At 37.1% G+C, this 20,982-nt stretch overlaps 1 protein-coding gene across 6 annotated transcripts in view; it reads left to right on the top strand.

Annotated features, from left to right (window-relative positions):
• Corin (corin serine peptidase) overlaps window positions 1-14,725 on the top strand; it is a 62,268-nt gene extending 47,543 nt beyond the window's left edge. For all 6 annotated transcript variants that reach the window (XM_069061155.1, XM_069061157.1, XM_069061152.1 and 3 more), the window contains 8 exons: window positions 521-736; window positions 791-935; window positions 1,651-1,829; window positions 1,880-2,066; window positions 2,126-2,279; window positions 2,853-2,976; window positions 12,215-12,363; window positions 12,622-14,725. In XM_069061155.1, coding sequence (XP_068917256.1) covers window positions 521-736; window positions 791-935; window positions 1,651-1,829; window positions 1,880-2,066; window positions 2,126-2,279; window positions 2,853-2,976; window positions 12,215-12,363; window positions 12,622-12,798 — 1,331 coding nt within the window. In that variant the 3' untranslated portion in view covers window positions 12,799-14,725. The remainder of the gene's footprint in view (window positions 1-520; window positions 737-790; window positions 936-1,650; window positions 1,830-1,879; window positions 2,067-2,125; window positions 2,280-2,852; window positions 2,977-12,214; window positions 12,364-12,621) is intronic.
• The last annotated feature ends 6,257 nt before the right edge of the window (window positions 14,726-20,982 follow it).

Genomic DNA, 20,982 nt, shown 5'->3' with positions numbered 1-20,982 from the left:
TTGGTCCGAGCCTGAGTTTTCTGGCCGAGGCGCAGCCGAGGCTTGAAACAGGCGAGGACAAAAGCCACTTTTTGGCAGAGGTCCACATTAATTCTTTTAGGCGACCGCACAAACTACAGAGCAAAAGACATCATTGAAAGAATTGCAAATTTATTTTGTATCTACCTTTTTCAAATAGATACATTTGTTAATACATATGCAATGCAAGGACTTATTTACATAATTTATGGTGGCAGGACAATTATCAGTTTTATTGGTTTCGTTGCTAGCGTACTAAAGAAACCAACAGATGGCGCCACGGTCAGCGTCTGAAAAAGAGTTACTTTTCGTCCGCTTGTGAGCACGCAAAATTACCGTTTTCGTTAAAGGTGCCTGAAAATGATGTTTTTATAGAAATGTAGTTATTTTGCCGATTATCGTTATTAACGATGTCGCTACAGCTTACAAAATAGACCTCTTAGTGCAGACGGTTTTCGTTTAGTTGTGCGTTATTTTATTTCATTGGGAATTTCGCTTCAAGTATGCCCGAATGGTTTCCAATGCGATGTGAGACGTTGCATCCCTAAAGATTGGCAATGCGACGGTCACATGGATTGCAAGGACAAATCTGACGAGTTGAATTGTAAAAAATGTGGTCCGGGGTTGATCCACTGCGGAGGAGATAAATGCATAACGCAGGAGCACATGTGCGACGGTAAAGTGGACTGTCCCTGGGGTCAAGACGAAAGAAATTGCTGTAAGTGGTGGCGAGAGGAGGCCTAACAGAACTACAAAAATTACGCGATTTTAGTAAGATTGAGCGAACGAAACGGCGATGAAGGCAAAGGGCAGCTGGAGGTTTACAGACCAGATCAGGAGGAATGGGTCCCGGCGTGCGTGGCACATTGGGATCAGAAGACTTCGCCCAAATCGATCTGCTCTCTTCTCGGGTATTCGTAAGTATTCAGATTTGATCTAGACATTTTACTGCCAATACCGACATCAGAGTGTTTTATCAAATTGTTTTTGAAAATGTTTTGAACAGCTTTACTGAGCAATCGGTAGGTATAAAAATAACACGAGGGAAAGGCGATCGAGTGAGAACGAAAAGAAGTAAAAGCTTTGCGAAGTTCGTTCTTGGATTTGGAACTCGACGCTAAATGTTTGCAAAATAGAAATTTTCACTCCGGATGAGATTTACATTTCTTTAATTCGTGTTTGGAGAAACGTTAAACAGACCCGATCCGGACATTAATCACTTTGAAGGATTCCTCCGCGTCTATTTATAACGTGATCAATGTGTCCGCAAAGTTTCCTCGGATCTTGTACAAACCACACGTTTGTAGTGCATCGGCGAGGCGATAATTCAATCACGAAATAACTAATTGGGAATGAGTTTTCCCGTCAGGAGCGAGTCGTATTAAATGAGTCGGTAAATTTTCGAATTTTGTATTTTTCGTTTGGTCGTTAATTGAGATAGCGAAATGTCGCGGTAGTTCGATGTCGATTTTAAAACTGGCGATTGTGGCGTGTCAGCGGAGCAGAAGGTCTGTGTGAAGAAAGATAAGAAGGAAGCGGTTAAAAAAGATGTACTAGGTATTGAGTGGTATATCGGTATAAAGTTTTGTTTGCCCTTTGGAAAAGTTTAAACAGTGTTTCGCGGAATTATAGGAGTTCCAATGGAAGTCGTTTATTGAGAGGCACCGACATAAACATTTCTCCTCCGATTCAGGAGACAACGGCCATCTGGAGAATGAACCAGAACAAACGGCCGAAAAACATGATCCGAGAATTCGGCTCGTGCAACGGCACGAGCTACCCTACAGTGGCCCTCAATTGTACAAATTACAGTAAGTAGAAGCACGTTTAACAGTGAAGTTTGTACAAAAGGAAGTTATAGTGTGCGGGAAGGCGAGGAAAAGTTACGCGGAGCGACTCACTTTGAGAATAGTTGGGGGTGTTCGATCAAAACCGGGAGACTGGCCGTTTCTTGCAGCTCTCCTCGGAGGTCCCGAGGAAATATTTTATTGTGCAGGCGTCCTAATCGCCGATCAATGGGTGCTTACGGCGTCTCATTGTGTCGGGAAGTAAGATAATGTGATTTCTTGCTCGAGGCGTTTAATAAAGCATTTTTCTTATTCCGCAGCCATTCCGACGTTTCCGGTTGGACCATTCAGTTAGGTATTACGAGACGACATGCTCACGCCTTTTACGGCCAGAAAATGAAAGTTAAAAATGTTGTTCCACATCCTTTGTACAATCTCGGTGTGGCTCACGACAATGACGTCGCCCTGTTTCAAGTAAGTCGAAATGTCTCTGGTATTACTATTAATTCGGGACGTCTCTGTTCGATTCAATTTTCTCTTCAATCAAATCAACTAAAAATCTTCGCCTGCAATTTGCTTTGTTCGAGATAATAAAATGTGTCACAAACGGTTTGATAAACAGCCGTCACTGTCCCGGACGTTAAGTTGCGACAAGTTAAATAAACTCGATGTTCGCTCGGAAATATTTCAAATGGACCGGCCAAACATCGATTAATCGAAAATTTTCAACACACCACTCCATTTGCAAAAAAAAAAAATCATAGTGAATTGTCAAGATTACACTCTCACAATTAATTCCCAACTACAAAAGCTGCAATCCTGCTATTCTCATCAACTACACAAAGGAGAAATTAATTTACAGAACAACGCTTGGGTCTTCATTATTAACCATAGTTTAATCTTTATTATTAAAACGAACATAAAGATTAAACTGTTAAGACCGGAGTCTAAACCAGATATTGTCAATTTTGGAACAATCTAAGACGCTTAATCCCTAAAACCGATTAAGTTTAATCTCTCACGAGACATAAATATTTATATTTCTAGCTCTCGTCCAGGGTTGATTTTCACGAGCATTTATTGCCAGTTTGTCTTCCACCCGCCAACAAGCAACTTCACCCCGGGACAATATGTACCGTCATAGGATGGGGTAAAAAGGAGGACACTGGAAGTAAGTAATTGTTCAGGACTTAAATTTTTTTTTTGGATATGTGGCAGTGGTGGCTCGTGAGGGGGGCTCTGTTAAATTTTTTATTAGAGATATTTGTTGATTTATTTATTTTGTCATCGTTTTCCAAAGATATTTTGGAGGTCCTGGATAAAATTATGTATGGCACACGTTTTAGTTCTAACACACTAGCACACAGTCCTGGATCCGCGGATAAATTAAAAGAATTGGGCCGGTTCTCCCCACTCCTAACATCAACGGATTTTTTGAAGGAATTTCAACTGGCCCGGCCGGTACGTTAGTGGGTTTACGACAGGCCTGGAGATCGGCGGATGAGGCCTGCGGGAAAATCGGCAGTTTTGATCCGCGGATCTGGCCTGTCAAAAATTCCGTTCGTGTATGGCTGGCTAATGGCAAGGCAGCGTACAATTGCGTTGACATGACAACGTGACGTTTCACCAGACGATTCTTAGGCGGAGAAGTCAGAGGCCCCAACGTTCCCCAAGCTTCGTTGTTGTAAACGAGATTTTGACGCGCCTCGGCAATTTTTACACTTTTAACGTTGAAAAAATGAAAGTTAGTGATTGAAAAAAACTTAATTTTTGTGTATGGACTATAGAAACGAAAATTGAATTAGAAAATAGCGGTCGACAAGTGCCGAATTTAAATATTGTTCAAGAACAGAAACAATACAAAAACAAAGCTGCATTTACCCGCCGGCTTGATAAGAATAAGAATTCAAATTGCCATTGATAACTTCGAAAAAGCAATTGCATATATTCGAAATGACCTACCATCAGTATCTGAATTCGCAAGAAACGTTAAAAATTGACGAAGAAGACCTAAAAAACGAGGAAGATTAAATAATGACATTTAAATTTATCTACAAAAGAAGTCTGTGATACAATTATATTTCAAATAAGAGACCATTTTGCTCGCAGACATTTATATGGAGCAAAATTATTTCAACGAGAATATTTTAATGAATATACAAGAAAACTTCCATTGAAAGACATTGAACAATTTTGTAAAGTTTTTACCATGATTAGCTTTAATAATGGAGCTAGATCTATTCTACTCAAGACCAACACTAACAAAAGAAAGTATGACTGGATGTCTGAAAACCTTGAATTGCATAAACTCTTTTGGTTTAGACATTGCATTTCCTGAAATTACAAAAGTAGTAAAAATTTTAGTTACTATTCCTATTACCATCTCTGAAGCAGAAAAGTACCAATGAGAAAATCATAGAGAAATTTGTTGCAGATAAAGTTAGGAGACTGGAATTTTCGTTCAAGCAATAACCTTGTAATGTGTACACAAGGTTATGATAAAATAACGCATAAAATTCATAAAACGCAGTGTTAATTTGACCTGTCGAAAGATGTTTTTGAAAAAAATTTTGTTTAATTTTTAAGGATTTTTTTTTTTTTTTTAAATTGCCATTCCCGTTTTTAGCCATACGGCTTTTTACGGTACCTTTCGGTCAGCCGCTTTTTCCATTACAATTTCCTTTTTGCCTTTCTCAGGTGATGCGACGGGGCTCCGGGGCACTTTCCCCGGCCACCCACGCCCATTCCACCTCACATTCACAGACATACACAACAACATTTATACACCCATGGGCGCCTTTTCTCGACGGGACTCGAACCCGTGCTGACCTCGCGGTGGTGGCCGAAAGAGTGTTGATCTTCCTTCCACCACCCTACCGTCAGCCCCGAGGAGACATACACACACATCCATGGCCCGGCGGAGGTTCCTTCCTTTGAAAAAATCCTCCCCCTTCGGTGGGATTCGAACCCACTAGCATCGGCACCGCGACCTCGGAGTACTTTCTCCGACAGCCATGCCACACAATTTTTAAGGAATTTATTCCATACTTTTTTCGCTCACTGTATATAGAAAAAAAGAGTCAAATTTGTCAAAGTTATGACGTCATTAATATTTTTCCAAATGGGAAGCTACGATTCCGATTAGATTATTTGATAAAGCTTCTTTTTCTGGATTATAAAAATCTAGTTTAAGTAGGGGTTACATAAAACAATGAGCAAATTAGCAAAGAACAAAATAAACTTGATTTTAATAATAACTAATAAATAAATTAAACAACACTATAAAGCAAGAATTTACTCTACAGGAATTGTTTAAACTGTGGTACACCTGATTTTAGATAATCTCAGGACTGATAAGAATCACCTCCTGTAAATCCTGTAAATTTTTTGATCTGTTGATGTAAACCCGAATTTTAAATGTCCCCACAGAAAAAAAATCAAGAGGGGTCAGATCAGGTGATCTAGGTGGCCACTCCATTGGTCCACGTCCTCAATCCATCTTCTCTCGAACTGGTTGTCTAGAAATCTCCTTACATTAACACCATAATGTGGTGGTGCCCCATCTTGCTGAAACCAAATGCTGGGATCTAAATTCTGTGTGATTTGGATCAGGAAATGTAGCAATTAAGTCCGGAAGCACCGCCGTACGAAGGTGATCTAAATATCGTTCAGCTGTTAAATTCCCGTGAAAGAAATAAGGTCCAATAAATTTTCTCCTGACTGTTCCGACCCAAACATTGATTTTTTGGGGACGCTGGGTATGTTTTGTTTGAATCAAATGAGGATTTTCCAGAGCCCAGTAATGACAATTATGTCGGTTTACAGTACCACTTAAATAAAACCTTGCCTCGTCCGAAAATACTACACTCATTAAAAAATTTGAATTTTCGTCGCAATGCATGAGGATTTCACAAAATTCTAAACGTCTATCCAGATCATCTTCTGAGAATTCATGAACGAGTTGACCTTTATATGGGTGCAGTTTTTCTTTTTTTACAAGCTTTACCACAAACGACTGACTAACATTTTCTTGTAAACCCATTTCTGTTGTATTTGTTTGGGGGTTGTCTTTTAATGATAGCAAAAGATTTAACTTTGTATCGTCGCTTATTCCTGGTCTTTCAGATCTTGGGATATCTCTCACGCTTCTTGTTTCTTTGAATTTTGCAACAATTCTGCTTACTGTACTTCTAGCAGTTGGAGGTATTTCAAAATGGACTTCGTTAATAAAGCACATGCTTTTTCATTTTCACCATTAGAATGTCTATACGTTCTTTTTCGGTAAACGAGTCATTATTGGTATGACACTGGCAAAACGACTAATTTTCACTAGTCACAAACTACTGAATTATAAACAACAACAAATATTTTTATTTTTGTTTTGTTATTTGTTTTATTAAACCAACTCAAGAAATTGATAAAAACAGATTCACTTATTAGATATTTATAATCCAGAAAAATAAGCTGTATCTAATCGGAATCGAATATTAATAACTTCATAACTTTGACAAATTTGACCCATTTTTTTTCTATATACATATTTTAAAAGACGCAGAATTTAAAAAAAATGTTTGACGTGTTTTTGCATTTTTTTCAAAAATTAATACTGTCCGTTTTATGAATTTAGTGCGTTATTTTTATCATAACCCTGTATAACACATTTCATGTACTATTGATGTTTTTGTGTGATGTACAAACAGTATAAAATATGTTTAATCAAGCCTTTACAAACTAGACAACTGGGTACTTAGTAAATTTTTAAACTCATGTACATGTGACAGAGCCCCCCTCGTCAACGAGTCACGAGCCGCCACTGATCTGTGGTCATATTTGTTCCCGTTATCGGTTACGCACGCCCGCATAATACAATTTCAACAACAGACGTTCAGATTTCGCCTCCCAACAAATTTCTACAATCGAAACTTCGATAAAATCGACGTTTGTTTAGGTTCGTTTCGTCCAAAAATGCACCCCCTGGAATCTATCCGAGTTAAGCTAATTTTAATCACGACTCGATGGATTTCCGTATTAAATATTTCAGGAAATTTCTACAGAATGTAAATACGATCAGTCAAATATGCAGAATATTCAAACAACAACAACAACAAAGCTCTCGTTGCACATCCTCGCATACTTATCTGATATCTCATTTCGCACTCTAAAAATATCTAAATACTCGAACAAATATTTGCAGATGTGCAAATGGGTATTTGCACTCGTTTATTTCATTTCACGGTTTACACAAATCTTTTGACTCATAAATTCGAATTTAATCGGTACCATTGGAAACTTCGATCGGTTTTGTGTCGAGCATTCCGCATTAAAATTACGCATTATGGAGTCAAAAGTGAAAATATCCGTCTCTCATTTTTATTCAAATGTCGTAAAACATATTTGCACAAACTTTTATTGCAACATTTTATTTGAGAGGGAAAGTCCGGACGGTGCGAAGCGACTTTATTTGCTTTCAAACGTTAAAATGGCCTGACTTTAATAAATTACTTGGAAATCAGTTTTCCGTTTTAATTACGTTAAAATCTCTGAGGATTTTACACAATGAACAAATTTTAAAAAACACTCGCAACCAGATAAACATATTCTGTTGGCTAACGAAGTGTCGGGCTCGGTTTCCCGGCGCCTCCACCAAATTGTATTTTCAGTGCTTGGCTGCTCATAACTTGATAATCAGCGTGTTAGACTAAAGAGGCGACGGATCTGCTGGTTGTCACGAAATATCTGGTGAAAGTATCGTAAAACGTCGGTTCGAATGCGACATTGTGAGGGGCAAATATGCAGAACATTTTCTCCCGATATCTTATTGAATAATGACGTGATTCGCCCGGCCAACAATAGAAAATCTTGCGAGAGAAAAATTATTTCAAAGTGGTAGGTACGGAGTTCAAAGCGCAAAGAATGTGTGCGACATCAATGCGATTTTGAGAAAAAAGAAAAATCAGTGCGGTTTTAGGATCAGTGGGAATTTGAGAAAAAAGAATTACGAAGTGACGCTCGATAATCGGTGCGATTCTAATTCATCATGGTTATCCCTTATCAATACCAGAAATGGTTATCTATACATTTTCTGGTTATACAGGGTGTGTCAGAATTCCACCGACAACTTGTCAGGCCTGATTCTATGATCAAAAATAGGCATAAAACTCTTAATACATATGGGGCCAAAAACGTTTAATTTGCGAGATAATCGACAAAAAACGTAAACACAATTACGATCTGAATCCCTTGCATTTTTTGTGGGGTCATCTGTGCATTGAACAACGAGAGGGGGGCGAAATTTCAACAATTTTTGTAAATTGTACGTAGCTCCTTTTTATGTTTGTACGTTTCTTAATAAATTCCACCAGATTGCTTTTGTTGGTGATAAAACTTATCTTATCTCGCAAACTAAACGTTTTTGACCCCATACATATTAAAAGTTTTATGCTTATTTTTGATCATAGAATCAACCTTGAAAATTTGTCTATGCAATTCTGACACATCCTGTATAAAGAGTTGTCAAAAAATGCTATTATAGTTTGATAAATCATAATTATTTTTCTAACAATCATGGTTATGAAGATTACTATACTGAAATATCTGAAATACGTGTGTTAATTTTAACCAGTGGGAGACTTCTCCTATTTATGAAATTTTTCTCTACAACATTTTGCAAAATTCGGAAAGTTTTCCAAAATTTTTTGCCTCCCAATTTTTACCGAACGAGTCGTTTTGTGCGACTAACTAGTATCTATTTCTTAGTAACCATGAGAATTTTGATTTTAATTGTTTAATAGTTTCTATAACAATGTAACTTTTTTGACGAGGCTCCGTTTCTATCACAACAGAAAATATTCGCCTTTACCCATAGGCGCGTATACATTTTGATGGCTAATTTATTCCAAATTTTAAATCAATTTGTAACGCTTTTTCGTAAAAAAATTCAAATAGAAATTTGTTTTCATTTCACAAGCTCTGCTACGTGTTAAAATTAACACACGTATTTCAGATACGCCCTGGATAAACGTGCAACAAATCATCTTGCTAATTTGAAACATGGACTTGGTTGCAGCAAATTTTCTTTTGCATTTTCAAAATAACGTAGAAAATGCTAAAAATCAGTACGTCTAATACATACATAGAGTCCGCACACTTTAAGGAGAACACGTTGAGTCATCCAAATCTGTCCGTGAAGTTTTGTCCAGTGGCGTATCGCTTGCGTTCAGAAATGGGGGCATACGTTTTTATTTGAATGATTGTGATACTACCGCTTTTATCAATACTAACCTCGCTGAAATAAAGAAATAAAAATTATTTAGTTCTGAAAAGAACTGATTTTAATGCAATAGAAAACAACCCTGAAATCACGAAACAACGAAACGAACAGTGGCAAAGCAGATCACGAACGAACGTACGCCTCTGACGCCGCATGGCCGGTAAGCGGTTCTACCTTCCCACCCTAGAAATCGAAAAATGGACTCGACCAACGTAGTTGCGTCTGCCGCGCAACTTTATTGGTGTGTTCTCCTTAAAGTGTTGACACTGTATACGAGTATAGGTCCAATAATAAAAATATGTAATATCTATTTTTTGTGCTATTACGAAGTTCTGTTGTGCATTTGCCACTTATTAAAATATGCTCCTTCTCCAACGTCTGGACCATAATTTCCATTTGCTGGAAATTGGTGTTCTTGCTTCTTTTTTTAACATTAGCAGAAGAACGGCAGGAATCAATTTTTAAATTAATTGACGTGGGTTTGACGTTTAACCGGTTTAACTTGAGCAATTGTCCACTAGCGCCAATCACAATGTGCATGCGCGACGCTTGTTAAATAACGATGTTCATGATGACCGCGGTAATAAGAATCATTGCTCAAATTTGTAGGTAGAATACACCGAATTAGTCGGAGTTTTTCAAGGGTACAATTGGTGGTATACCAGACCCAGAACTCTAACGTTTTGTGATAGACAATGCTAATAAGGAGGGGATTAGTATTTGACACCTCCTAGTGAGAAGACGAGCACTTCGTCCAAGAGAGACTACTTGATATAAGGTTTTAACGTGACTCTGGCGGGTAGCGTACTTAAAGAGTACTGATCACAAAATCGCCGAAGCGGCTGTTTCGCTTTACTTTGTGTTGAGTAATACGGCAGAGTTCGCATTTTACTAAAGCCGCTTCGTGAATAAGAAACCGAATATCTGGTTTGTACTTTTGTAGGCAAGTACAAAAAGCTCATAAGAATAAATCGTAAAGAGAAATAGCCCTTATGTTGCGATAAAAAATGCATTTGAAATACAATATTACACATTGGTCAAACAACAGTGTCCGAAGACCTCTTAATTTGACTTTTATGTTTTTATTGCTTGACCCGCCAGAGTCACGTTAAAACCCTATAGAAAAAAAAGTCTTCGAAAAATAGTCAGTTTTGACCTCGGTTTTGACTTAAATTGTAAATCATTTTACAATAGGAGAGAAAATACCATAAATAATTCCATTATACCCTCTAATTTTATTGCCCCTTTGTTGTGCAGGACCGACTCAAGGAAGGGAAAACATCAGGTAAACTAACAACCCCTCCTTATTTATGATAGTTATAAGAAAATTTTCTCTCCTATTGCAATAGTATATTTCAAACCAAGGTAAGAAAGTGCTTTCTTGCAGACCACAGGCAAAGATTATAAACCGAGCCGTAGGCGAGGTTTGTAAGTGCCTAAGGTCTGCAAGGGCACTTTCTTAACAAGGTTTGAATACTATTTTTTCCCTACCGGCACAACTTCGTTGAAAAAAGTCAAAAAAAGATGGTTATATTCCTGATTAAAACGAAAATTTTGAGAATTGAATAGTAGGCTGGGTTATTTGTTTAATTAACTTGTCATCGCATTTGAAGATTTGACGTTTGTTCGAAAATTTGATATAAACAGGGTAAAGTAATCTACCTACCTAGCTTATCTGTTTATTTTCCAGATTATATGATTGATCTACCAACTTGCTTTATTGAATTGGCTTTCATTTATCAATAACTTATTTCACTTTTGACACTTTTGACATTTGTATTTTGGTACAGTTTTACCATAAACATTTCATGATTAACTTTCTTACCTTAGCGAGAAAGTTGAATTTTCTCACCTCAAATGAGGTATCCACAGCCTACATTTCTAACCGGTAGGGGAAAAAATGATTTACAATTTAAGTCAAAATTGACTATTTTTCGACGAGGACTTTACCCTCTGCCTATAAAGGTCTGTTTATTTGGGCGTAGACCAGTTGGGCCAACGCTACGGGCCGTCCCTAATCTCAGAGTCGGAGTTGGGCCAAATATGCCCAGCCAGGGGATTAAGAACCCTGTCACCGACTTAGACAATTATTGGAAAAGATGAGTCCCCTTATAACGAAGGTTGTCGTAAAAGTGGTAAGTAACCGAACCCCAATGATCCGCAGGTACAAGTCTTGAATCGTCTTGAACTGAATCAAGAAACAGAGTCGTAATTCCAATTTTGCTTCCTTTTAAAATTAGTCGTCGGCGAAGTTTTTTTCTTTGACAATTTCTTCATTTTTCAGTTATTTGTACGGTAACAGAAATGCAATGAAATAGTATATTGTATCAAAAGTTGAAAATAAAAGAATTTTTAACACGTTGTATACACGATATTTTTCCGACGACCACAAAAAAAAAACGCTAATATACCCCATATAATTTTTGTTACACCACTTTCAAAGAAATTAGGAATTACAATTTTTTATTGAGAACAACTAATTACCTACAAGCTTGGCCCAACAGGCCCATGGGATTAAGTTGACCGTTTACTTGACATTACTCGACGCAGGTAGGTTGGCCCAACTGGCCGACTCCGGTTTATTTACGTCCATTACCTGCTTAACAAAGATGTTAAGCTATTTAACGTCGTTACCATATTGCCTATCATAAAACGTTAGAGTTCTGGGTCTACTATACATACAATCGTATGGGCAAAAAGCGCGAAAAATAAAAAATTTTGTCGGGGCTGGAGACGCAATACAGCGGCATAATTAATATCCCTTCACGAGTGGCTTTGTCTTGTCAGGAGGTGTTTCATTTCGATTTTTGTCTGCGATAAGGAGGTTAAAAATTATGTTGGTCGGAGGAAAACGAGTCAACACCATGAATGTTAATAAAATAAAGTGTCAGAAAGACGGGCCGGAAATTGAAGTCGATTTAATTGTTGTGGGATTATATAAGTACTGGTGGGAGAGGAATTAATAACAATCTCGTTGATAAATGGGGGTTTAATACTGGAGCGTTTTTAAACGTCGCAGCAACGGCCGAATTGGGAACAAAGCAAGTTGGTAAATTTGTTTCGCCGGAGCGATCGGGCAATTTGTCGGGAAAGGGGACAGGTTAGAAAAAGTGTTGTTAGTCTTGTTGTTTATTTGTAGTGTCAGAATACGAACCCGAAGTGAACGAAGTGGAGGTTCCCGTTTTGAATCGAGACTTGTGCAACGCCTGGCTGGAGAATCGAGAGCTGAACGTTACAGATGGTATGATCTGCGCGGGTTACAAAGAGGGAGGCAAAGATGCCTGTCAGGTGAGTGAACACGGACCGTTCCATCTTGATACCTGCACCGTCAAAAAAAAAAAAAACAAAACATCCGAAAGTGCCCTCGAGATCTGGATAGGGATGGAGAGGGAGGCTTTTATAAATAGCACCGGAGAGTGTGGCGTGTGCGGCGAATTATTCCGCCTGGTGGTCAAATAAACGTTATGAATAGATCGACCTTGACTGCACGTATCAAGTGGAAGAACGAGGTCTAGAACGTGAAGGATTAACGGTGGACGATCTTAGGGAGATTCCGGTGGTCCTTTGCTGTGTCGCGACAGCAGCGATCCAGACCGATGGTTTGTAGGTGGAATCGTCAGTTGGGGTATCAAATGTGCTCATCCGCACCTACCCGGAGTTTATGCTTACGTACCCAAATATATTCCGTGGATTTTACAGCAGATGAAGCATTACTCTGATTAGATAGTAGATAAGACAATAATCTCAATTAAGCTGACAATAATGTAACAAGAATGAATGGTACAAATTATACACGGTAACTATGGTTTTCTAAGACATTTACATGAACAGAATGCTTACAAAGTTACTTAGTAAGACGCATTTGTTATATTGTGGTATAGCAGTTCTCCCCTGCCACAATCCAGCTACGCACAATATTAGAATGATCCTCTAGTGATATTTCGTGACAATTCACCTAGTGTTCGAGCGGACCGCTACTACATGTGATCTGTTTATACAGCTGTGTCATATACAACTTTGTGCGGTATTAATAAATATACTGAACTACACCATGCCGTAATAGCGATAACGAACGATCACCTCCAAGACCCCATCCACCTACATGTCCGACAAACTGGCGGAATGCCGAATATTTTGCTAATAAAATAAGTCGAAAGTCCGGAAGTCGTCGAAATGAAATTTTTGCGTGAAATAAACACAGAACTACACACACACACACACATACACACACACGCGCGCACACAACTTTGTCAAAAACGATCGGATCGAATGTCGGCCGCGTGTCAGAAGACATACGACGAAATTCCTTTCATAAAAATAAAGAAACGATCAAGTTTTATTGTGAGCGTTGAATGTATAATATAGGCTCCTATTGTAAGTGTATAAATGTATACGTAATGTGTTTACACCGAAATATGCGTCTTCTTTTTGCTCGTAAAAAGAATTACATAGTTACGTCACTTGGTGTTGGCTCCTGAAGCCCTTTAACGAGCATGAAAAGTTCAGTATATTTCGTAAGATCGCCACCTGTGCAGAAGTCTTCGAAGGCCCTATTAGTTGACAGCCTCGCGCTCCGGTGATGGTGTACCCGTGACAATAATCACTTCGGAGCCTTCTGCAGCGCTTTAAATATATTTTATACCCTTAGGAAAAGAAGATATCATAGTTTTCTATAGATTTATAACGATGTTATCTAGTGTTACTGTGCGCAGGTCGTGAATTTTACGGCTCGCGGCAAGGACCAGATCGAGCGGTATCTCCTTTCAAAGGAAGATCCGTTAAATTAACAATAACCGTTCAATCTGAAAAGCTTTCTTATTCTTCCGCAAGCTTCCACCGGTACGAACCTGAGATGATCACCTGGCGTACTCGCTCTTGTTCAACGGCGGACTAATTCTCGACCATCTTCTCGGTCGGTCCTCGCCGACGGCGACTGTTAAATTCCAAAGTCCCTGCATTTTACTAAATTGCGACGTGTGGGCAATCACTAATGAAATATGTTGTACATGTTTCTAAATTGTGTTTTTTCGTATAGAAAATAAATGCAAAAGTCATTAATCCCCAAAAACGATTTCACTAAAATTGGATAAGTCGCGGACATTATTGCTCGTCGTGGAACATTAACAGAAACTGTTTCTCACCATCGGTACTTACTTTCACACGTAAACTGTCACCAATCCGACGACGCTTCTGCCGGCAGTACTGTCCGTTCGGAAATTTTGTGTGATTAATGACACAAACAAAAAAAATTGTAGGCTCACATGAAAAATTACATAGTCATAAACATATCTCTAAAATTCGGAGAATCATAAAAATTAAGTGATATTACATATCCTGACAATATTTTAGACAATAAATATATATTTATATATCATCGTGGGTGCTTTCATGTGAGCTTTGAAATATGCATATTCGTCTGGAAAAATTCTATTTTGATAGAACCATTCTTATCTTTTATGAAATTGTTTAATTAGGCGAAGTTGTTCACTTATGTGTTCCTTGGCTTTTGCTGCTACATCTAGTCGATGCAATGGGACAATAACTGGTCTAGTTACGTGTGATGTCCGGTCAGCATGCTATGTGCTTCCAGTTACCGCTCCTGTATTATTGAACCTGTGTTAAAATGTAGTCAATATATACCAAAATTCAACTCGACTTTCATTTCCCTAATTCCCACCTGCGACAGCTACAGACAGAATCGTCGTTTTTAATTACTCGTCTTGCAGGTAAGTGTTCAACTAGGTTAAATAATTAATCTTGAGGTCGAAGTTGGGCCCCCTTCACTTCTACCGTGCGATCAACAATTATTTAGATCAAAGAAGCCTTTGAGATTTTGGACGTAAGTATGTCTAAATCTACTGAGGTTTACCTGTTTCAATTTAATTTTGGAAATTTTTGCCGAAACTCGGCCAAATAGGCAACAGCGCTGTATGTCCATTCTCCATTATTGAAAACACCATTACGAAAGTAAGATTCAATAATGAATCTTTTATATTCTGAAGCAAAAACCATTTTTGTGACAGTTATTTGACGTTTATTAGCTGAGTTAGCAAAGATACGAAAAATCTGACGCTGTCAAAGTCATAGCCGCCCGTTATCTAAGTAATTGATCGCACGGTATAACAGTACCGAGATTTTGGCAATGATTCTGTTGCGTACAAATTTGACGTAAAGTTGTTCCGTCGGGGACCGCAAGCTAAAAATAATTCGACTAATTTGATGGTTGACTTAATAACGAACGTGAAATTACCTTATACACTAGCAATGGACTTCAAAGCGAGTCCATTCAATTGCAAATTTTTATCGCCGGGTTAGAACTGCACAGACGCTTGCTTTGAAGATGTTTCACCACGTTTCGCAAAAACTCAATAATTCGCTCTTAATGAATGGAAATTAAACGAAGCGTGAGTGTCTGGAAAAAAGAGATTTTTCAGATAAGTTATTCAAACCGGAGGTTCGGTAGTGGTAACAAAGAGATTAAAGGAGGTAACTCGAGCAAAGGGATGTACGCGAAGCGTACAAACAAACATCGTTTCTTCTGGTATCTCTCCAGACTCTTATAATATTTTATGTATGCGCTATATGAAGCAGCACGAGAGAAACCTGTGTAGGTGAACAAAAATAATAATGTAAACCTGCAGACGAAATACATTATTTTTGAATGTCATATGTTGTTAAAATTAAATAAAATTAAAACAACGCGTATCATTTTAAACATTCTTAATTCTATTTTGCTTCGTCTTTGTTTCCAATTTAATTTGCGATAATAGTTATTTGTGTATCAAGGCCAAAAAGTGCATCTTTTTCGTTCGAGTCTGCGGGCGCAGCCGAGGACAAGGCACTGTTTGGCCGAGGTGCACATTACATTTTTTAGGCGACCGCACTAAATTCACAAAAAAATACTCTTCAAAAATATTAAATTTGACCCCCATACCATTAAAAAAAAAATCAAGTTAGCCTTGTACATATCTTCAAAACGAGGGTTGTTAGAAATTGGAAAAAATCTCAGATGATAGAATTTAAACACTTCTAACTAGGCGCAAAATTTCAACGAGTTCTACTAAACCATTCTGAAAATATTTAACTGTATCCATACTTTTTACCGACGCTGTATAATTGATCCAGCTCCAGACCACGTGTGTTGAGTTTTAAAAAATTCTCTCCTAAATATTTTTTTATTGAATGGATCGCGATAGCAATGAAATGTAAAAACCATCTATAGAATTATTTACTTCTACTGCTCGTAGTTTTTATTGTACTTCAAAATAGCGCTAATCTGTCACGGAACTCATTTAAACATAAACGAGGCGAATAAACGCAATTACCATTTTCACCACGGTTTCCATTACTGTAGTATGATTTAATAATAAAAATTTTATGTTCTCTTTGAAACATTCTGAATTATAACCTGCTAACTTGAAAGTTGTCAAGTAAATCTCAAAAATAATTGAAATAAATAATTTCATAGATAGCTTGTTAATTTCACTGCAACCCTGATCCAAAGACTTTTTGATCATATGATAGATAAATCTCCACTAACGCATAAGTGCGTTCATTTAAATTTATCCTCAACGTTGGTGTTGAAGAGTCGATTGTGAACGCACCATATGGATTACGGATCAAGGATCAGCTGTTTAAATCTTACGTTTTTAGACGAGTGGTGCGTTCACAATCGACTCTTCAACGCCAACTTCGAGGATAAATTTAAATGAACGCACGATATCTTAAAAGTATTTGTATGGAACGATCAAATTATAATTATACATAATTTGTAATCGAGTTATGATGAATCCCAAAACGTATGTAGTTACTTGAACTCCACACTCTAATAAACACAGCGCGAAACACAGGGTAGGTCTTGACAGTTGATATTTTTTCGTGTAAACTATTGCAACGGGGGTTAAAGTTACAACAAATTTAATTGTACAGAGTGATTCAAGTTTTACCACCCGCACGATAAACCCTCTTAAAAAATTAGTAAAAACTATGAAACTTTAGGGTTACATTCTCAGAGCCATAAAATTTAAAAAATCGATTTTGACCAAAAAAATTTTGACACCAAGTTTTTCCTGAATGTTTGAAAGGACTCTCAGTGAAAAATTGTGTAAAGTAATGTAGGGGTTATTGAATTAAAATGAAATATGAGTATTTACCTGTTGCATAAAAAAAATTGAAATGTTTACATAGTATTCTACAGCGATACACAAACGTTCCTGAGATTTTTGAGAATTTTAAGGCGATTAGAAGTGGGTGTTTTCGATCGGGCGGTAAAACTTGAATCACCCTGTATATCCAGGATTAGGATGTGACGAAAACAAAATCAATTTTAAAAAAGTCTTTAAATGAGGTAACTTTAGATCCCACCATTGAGCATATCAATCGCAAAAGACATACGGATTCAAATCCATGGATGACTCGATGACAAATTAATTTGATCGTTCGATACAAAGGCGCTTTAAATCATTTGAAATTTAATTATTCTCTTAACTATTTTGTCGGAGTGTAATTCTTCTGGTGTGGCGTTATTTTCTTTACAATATTCTAACGGTATTTTGGATATTGATTATTTCTTCGTCGTAAATTTTCTTTGATTATATAGTGAGTTTTTTTTAAGACTGGCCATAGGGTTTTACATGCTAATTGTTCAACCCCGTGTTAACTTTTATTTTTGTGAAAATTACAACGTCTAGCGCTATTTTTAGATTAAACAATAATATTATCTAGTCATTTACTTCATTTTGTAATACTTAAATGGTTGTAATGTAATAGACAATTTACAAACAAAATGTTATTTGCAAAAAATAATCTGAACATTACTAATAAGGATAGATTCATTATTTATGTTATAACAAGGTTCTTTACTTCAATAAAAATTAAATGAAGTGTTCAAAATGGCCTCCACAGGCACCTAAGCAATTACACAATCAATTACATATCAAAATTGCAAATTTCAGGTGAAATTTTAGCCTACCGAAAATTTAAAATTGAAGCAAACGGAATTCAAAAAACGTCTTTTTGCTAGCTTATTCCTTGCTTCTGGTTATTAAATTGAAATTGTTTCAATACATTATCATATCCCACAACTTTACTACAAAATTGGTTTGAATATTTTCATGAGGACAAAAGTTAACAGGGGGTTGAAAAATTAGCATGTAAAACCCTATGACCAGTCTTAAAAAAACTCAGTGTATACATCATTATTATTTTTATAAATAAAGGGGGCACGGCATCGAGGCCAAATTTATTTATCATTACAATATGTATTTGCAATGGTCACTAATTTCTCCGAAAACCCCTCCGGATATTTTCCTTTTAATTCTTCCTCAAATGAAAATCGGATAAGAACATTTTTTACATTATTTTCACTTGTAAATGTACTCATGGAGTTTCGGCCATTCCTCCCGACTTACCCTGTATAACATACAGGTATTTCACGAGTGATAATGAGTCCGATGGAATTGAAAAAGCAACCCACAATACATTTCCCAAGTTAACGTGTATATTTGTTTTTTGATTTAAAAACATAAAACGTGGTTAGCTGTGCAGTTTCGTAAATTTTGTCATTCGCTTGGTTAAACGAAATTGTGAAAAAACGAAGAATTTTTACGAAAATGTTTATTCCCTGCATAAGCGCGCAACGGAAGAAGCATGTTTTTTACATTCGCCTTAAATCAGGATCATGTCTGTTTTCTCATGTTCGAATACATTTTAATTAAAGTATTTTAACTTTTTCGTAAATATCAGTTGTGACAAATAAAATTATTTGAAGCAAAGGCATCATGGATTCATAATTTCATTTTAAAACAATACGACATTTAAAATATCCACGATACCGTTGCAAATGTATTATGGTTTGCATTTTCAATTCCGCTGGCCACGTTATCACTCGTGAAATACCTGTATACAGAGTGTAATCAAAGTAGGCGGAAATATTTTAAGCCGTAAACCACCAAGATATTTGAAGACGATTTACGCTGGCCGAAATTGCGAATTTAAAAATTCAAAATTTACCTCATTCCGGCCCGTGGTCGACGCTAATGAAGAGCAAATGAAAGTGAAATGGTAAAAAAGCGACAACGAAAACTATTACCAGGCAAGAAATTTGACATTCACACTGAATTGTGTCGAAAAAACGTACGAGTACAAAGCACTTTTACTTTTAGCGTACCTTATTCACAATAAATGCTGAAAATGTTGTCCTTAATGCGCCTGCAACCCTCATGCCATTGATCCACGGACCTTTGAAAAAACTTCACGATCTTCCCGAATTTGGGCACTATGGCCGCGACTCGTCCAGTTGTTTTAAATGCCCCCATAAAAAAAATCACAAGAATTTAAATCCGGAGATCTTGGCGGTACTTTTCGTTCAACCACCCGCTGGGAACGATCTCTGCCACGATGTTCCGTTCTTGGATGGAACTTTCCTGTGATCCTGTGTCTCTCAATCGATGCACCGTGGAAGTAACCGTTTTTGAATAAGATACAAACAACCCTGTCTAGAAACTTTTCCCGGTACAGTATTTGCACTTGGACCGAGGTCCCACCCGCCGCACCGTACGCGACCACCATATCCGTTAATTCCACGTTTTTAACATTTGGCATCTTAAACGATTTACCTAATAACAAATACACGATTATTAATACACTGCACCGTTTGTCGAACTGCAACTAATAACTGACCTGCGTCAACCCAACTTACGATAAAAAGATCCTTTTTTGTCATATAAAAAGTGTTTGAAGCGTGTAAAAAGAGCGAGTTCGCTTTTCCTTTACTATCGCTTTTATGATCTCAACTATGAAACCAAGACAGTGGCGCGTCCCTCGTATTAATAAAGAGGTAGCATTTACTTTTGCTAACAATTTTTCTAGCCTTTGCTAGCACACATATAAACAAAAAAATAGCATATGCGAACAAAGGCTAGCAAAAGCAAATGCTACCTCTTTATTAATATCAGCCATGGTCTAAATTGCCATGCCATTTGTTCACGTATCCTTACGTTTTTCAAAAAACGCATATTTTTCCATTAATGCGGGAGTATTCAGTACATACTTACGTATTTAAATATTTCCTTGTATTTTGATTACAGGCTGTATAGTGTTGTGATTTAAAATTTAAAGGTAACGTAGTAAAACCAAACCAAACATTTGACTAAAATAACTAGGGGAAAGTGGCCTAAAATGGCATACCGTATCTATTCTGCCCCATAGTTTCAAAGATTTTGACAATAAAGTAGCCGTAAAATAAACATTTAATACTCCAACTGTAATAAATAAAAAACAATAAAAACACTTAACAAAAAAAATATTCTTTGGTAGAAAAAAATATAAAATCTTCATTCTCTAACTATGTCATTTTATCCTAAGTCCTCGGGTAAAATGGCATACCCCTTTATGGTTTATAAATGTCGCAGATGAACTGCTTTCGGGTTCTTGGTACCCGCAAATTTGCCTGAGGAACATTAAACTGCTTTGACGCTGATAGCCAACCCATTTTCCCATTTCTAACGACCTCAATCGCCTGAGTCATTGACTCTTGGCTCCAAGACTGCCTATCTGACTTTCTGGTATATTTTCCACCATTCTTGACAAGCAGAAACAGAATAGATATAGCTAGATAGAATGTTAATAAACAAGAAGAAAATTATTTGAATTTTTAATGACGTTGGTAAAATGACATAGCTATGTCATTTTACCCGAATGCGAAGCATGTCGTTTTACCCCAACATGTGAAATAATTTTTAACCTACGAAAACGGCGACCTAGTTTACATTGACCGAAAAAGTTATGGCAGTCCTTTATTGCAAATACAATGTTAATTACCTGTGCCATGTTTGGATAAGTTACACATCGAACTGTGGACTTCACAAACTTTAGAAATGGCGTAAATACTGGATGCCCCAAAATTCG

This window comes from Tenebrio molitor, chromosome X, assembly GCF_963966145.1.
Source record: "Tenebrio molitor chromosome X, icTenMoli1.1, whole genome shotgun sequence".
Lineage (NCBI taxonomy): Eukaryota > Metazoa > Arthropoda > Insecta > Coleoptera > Tenebrionidae > Tenebrio > Tenebrio molitor.
This window is presented reverse-complemented; position numbering and strand designations above follow the sequence as displayed.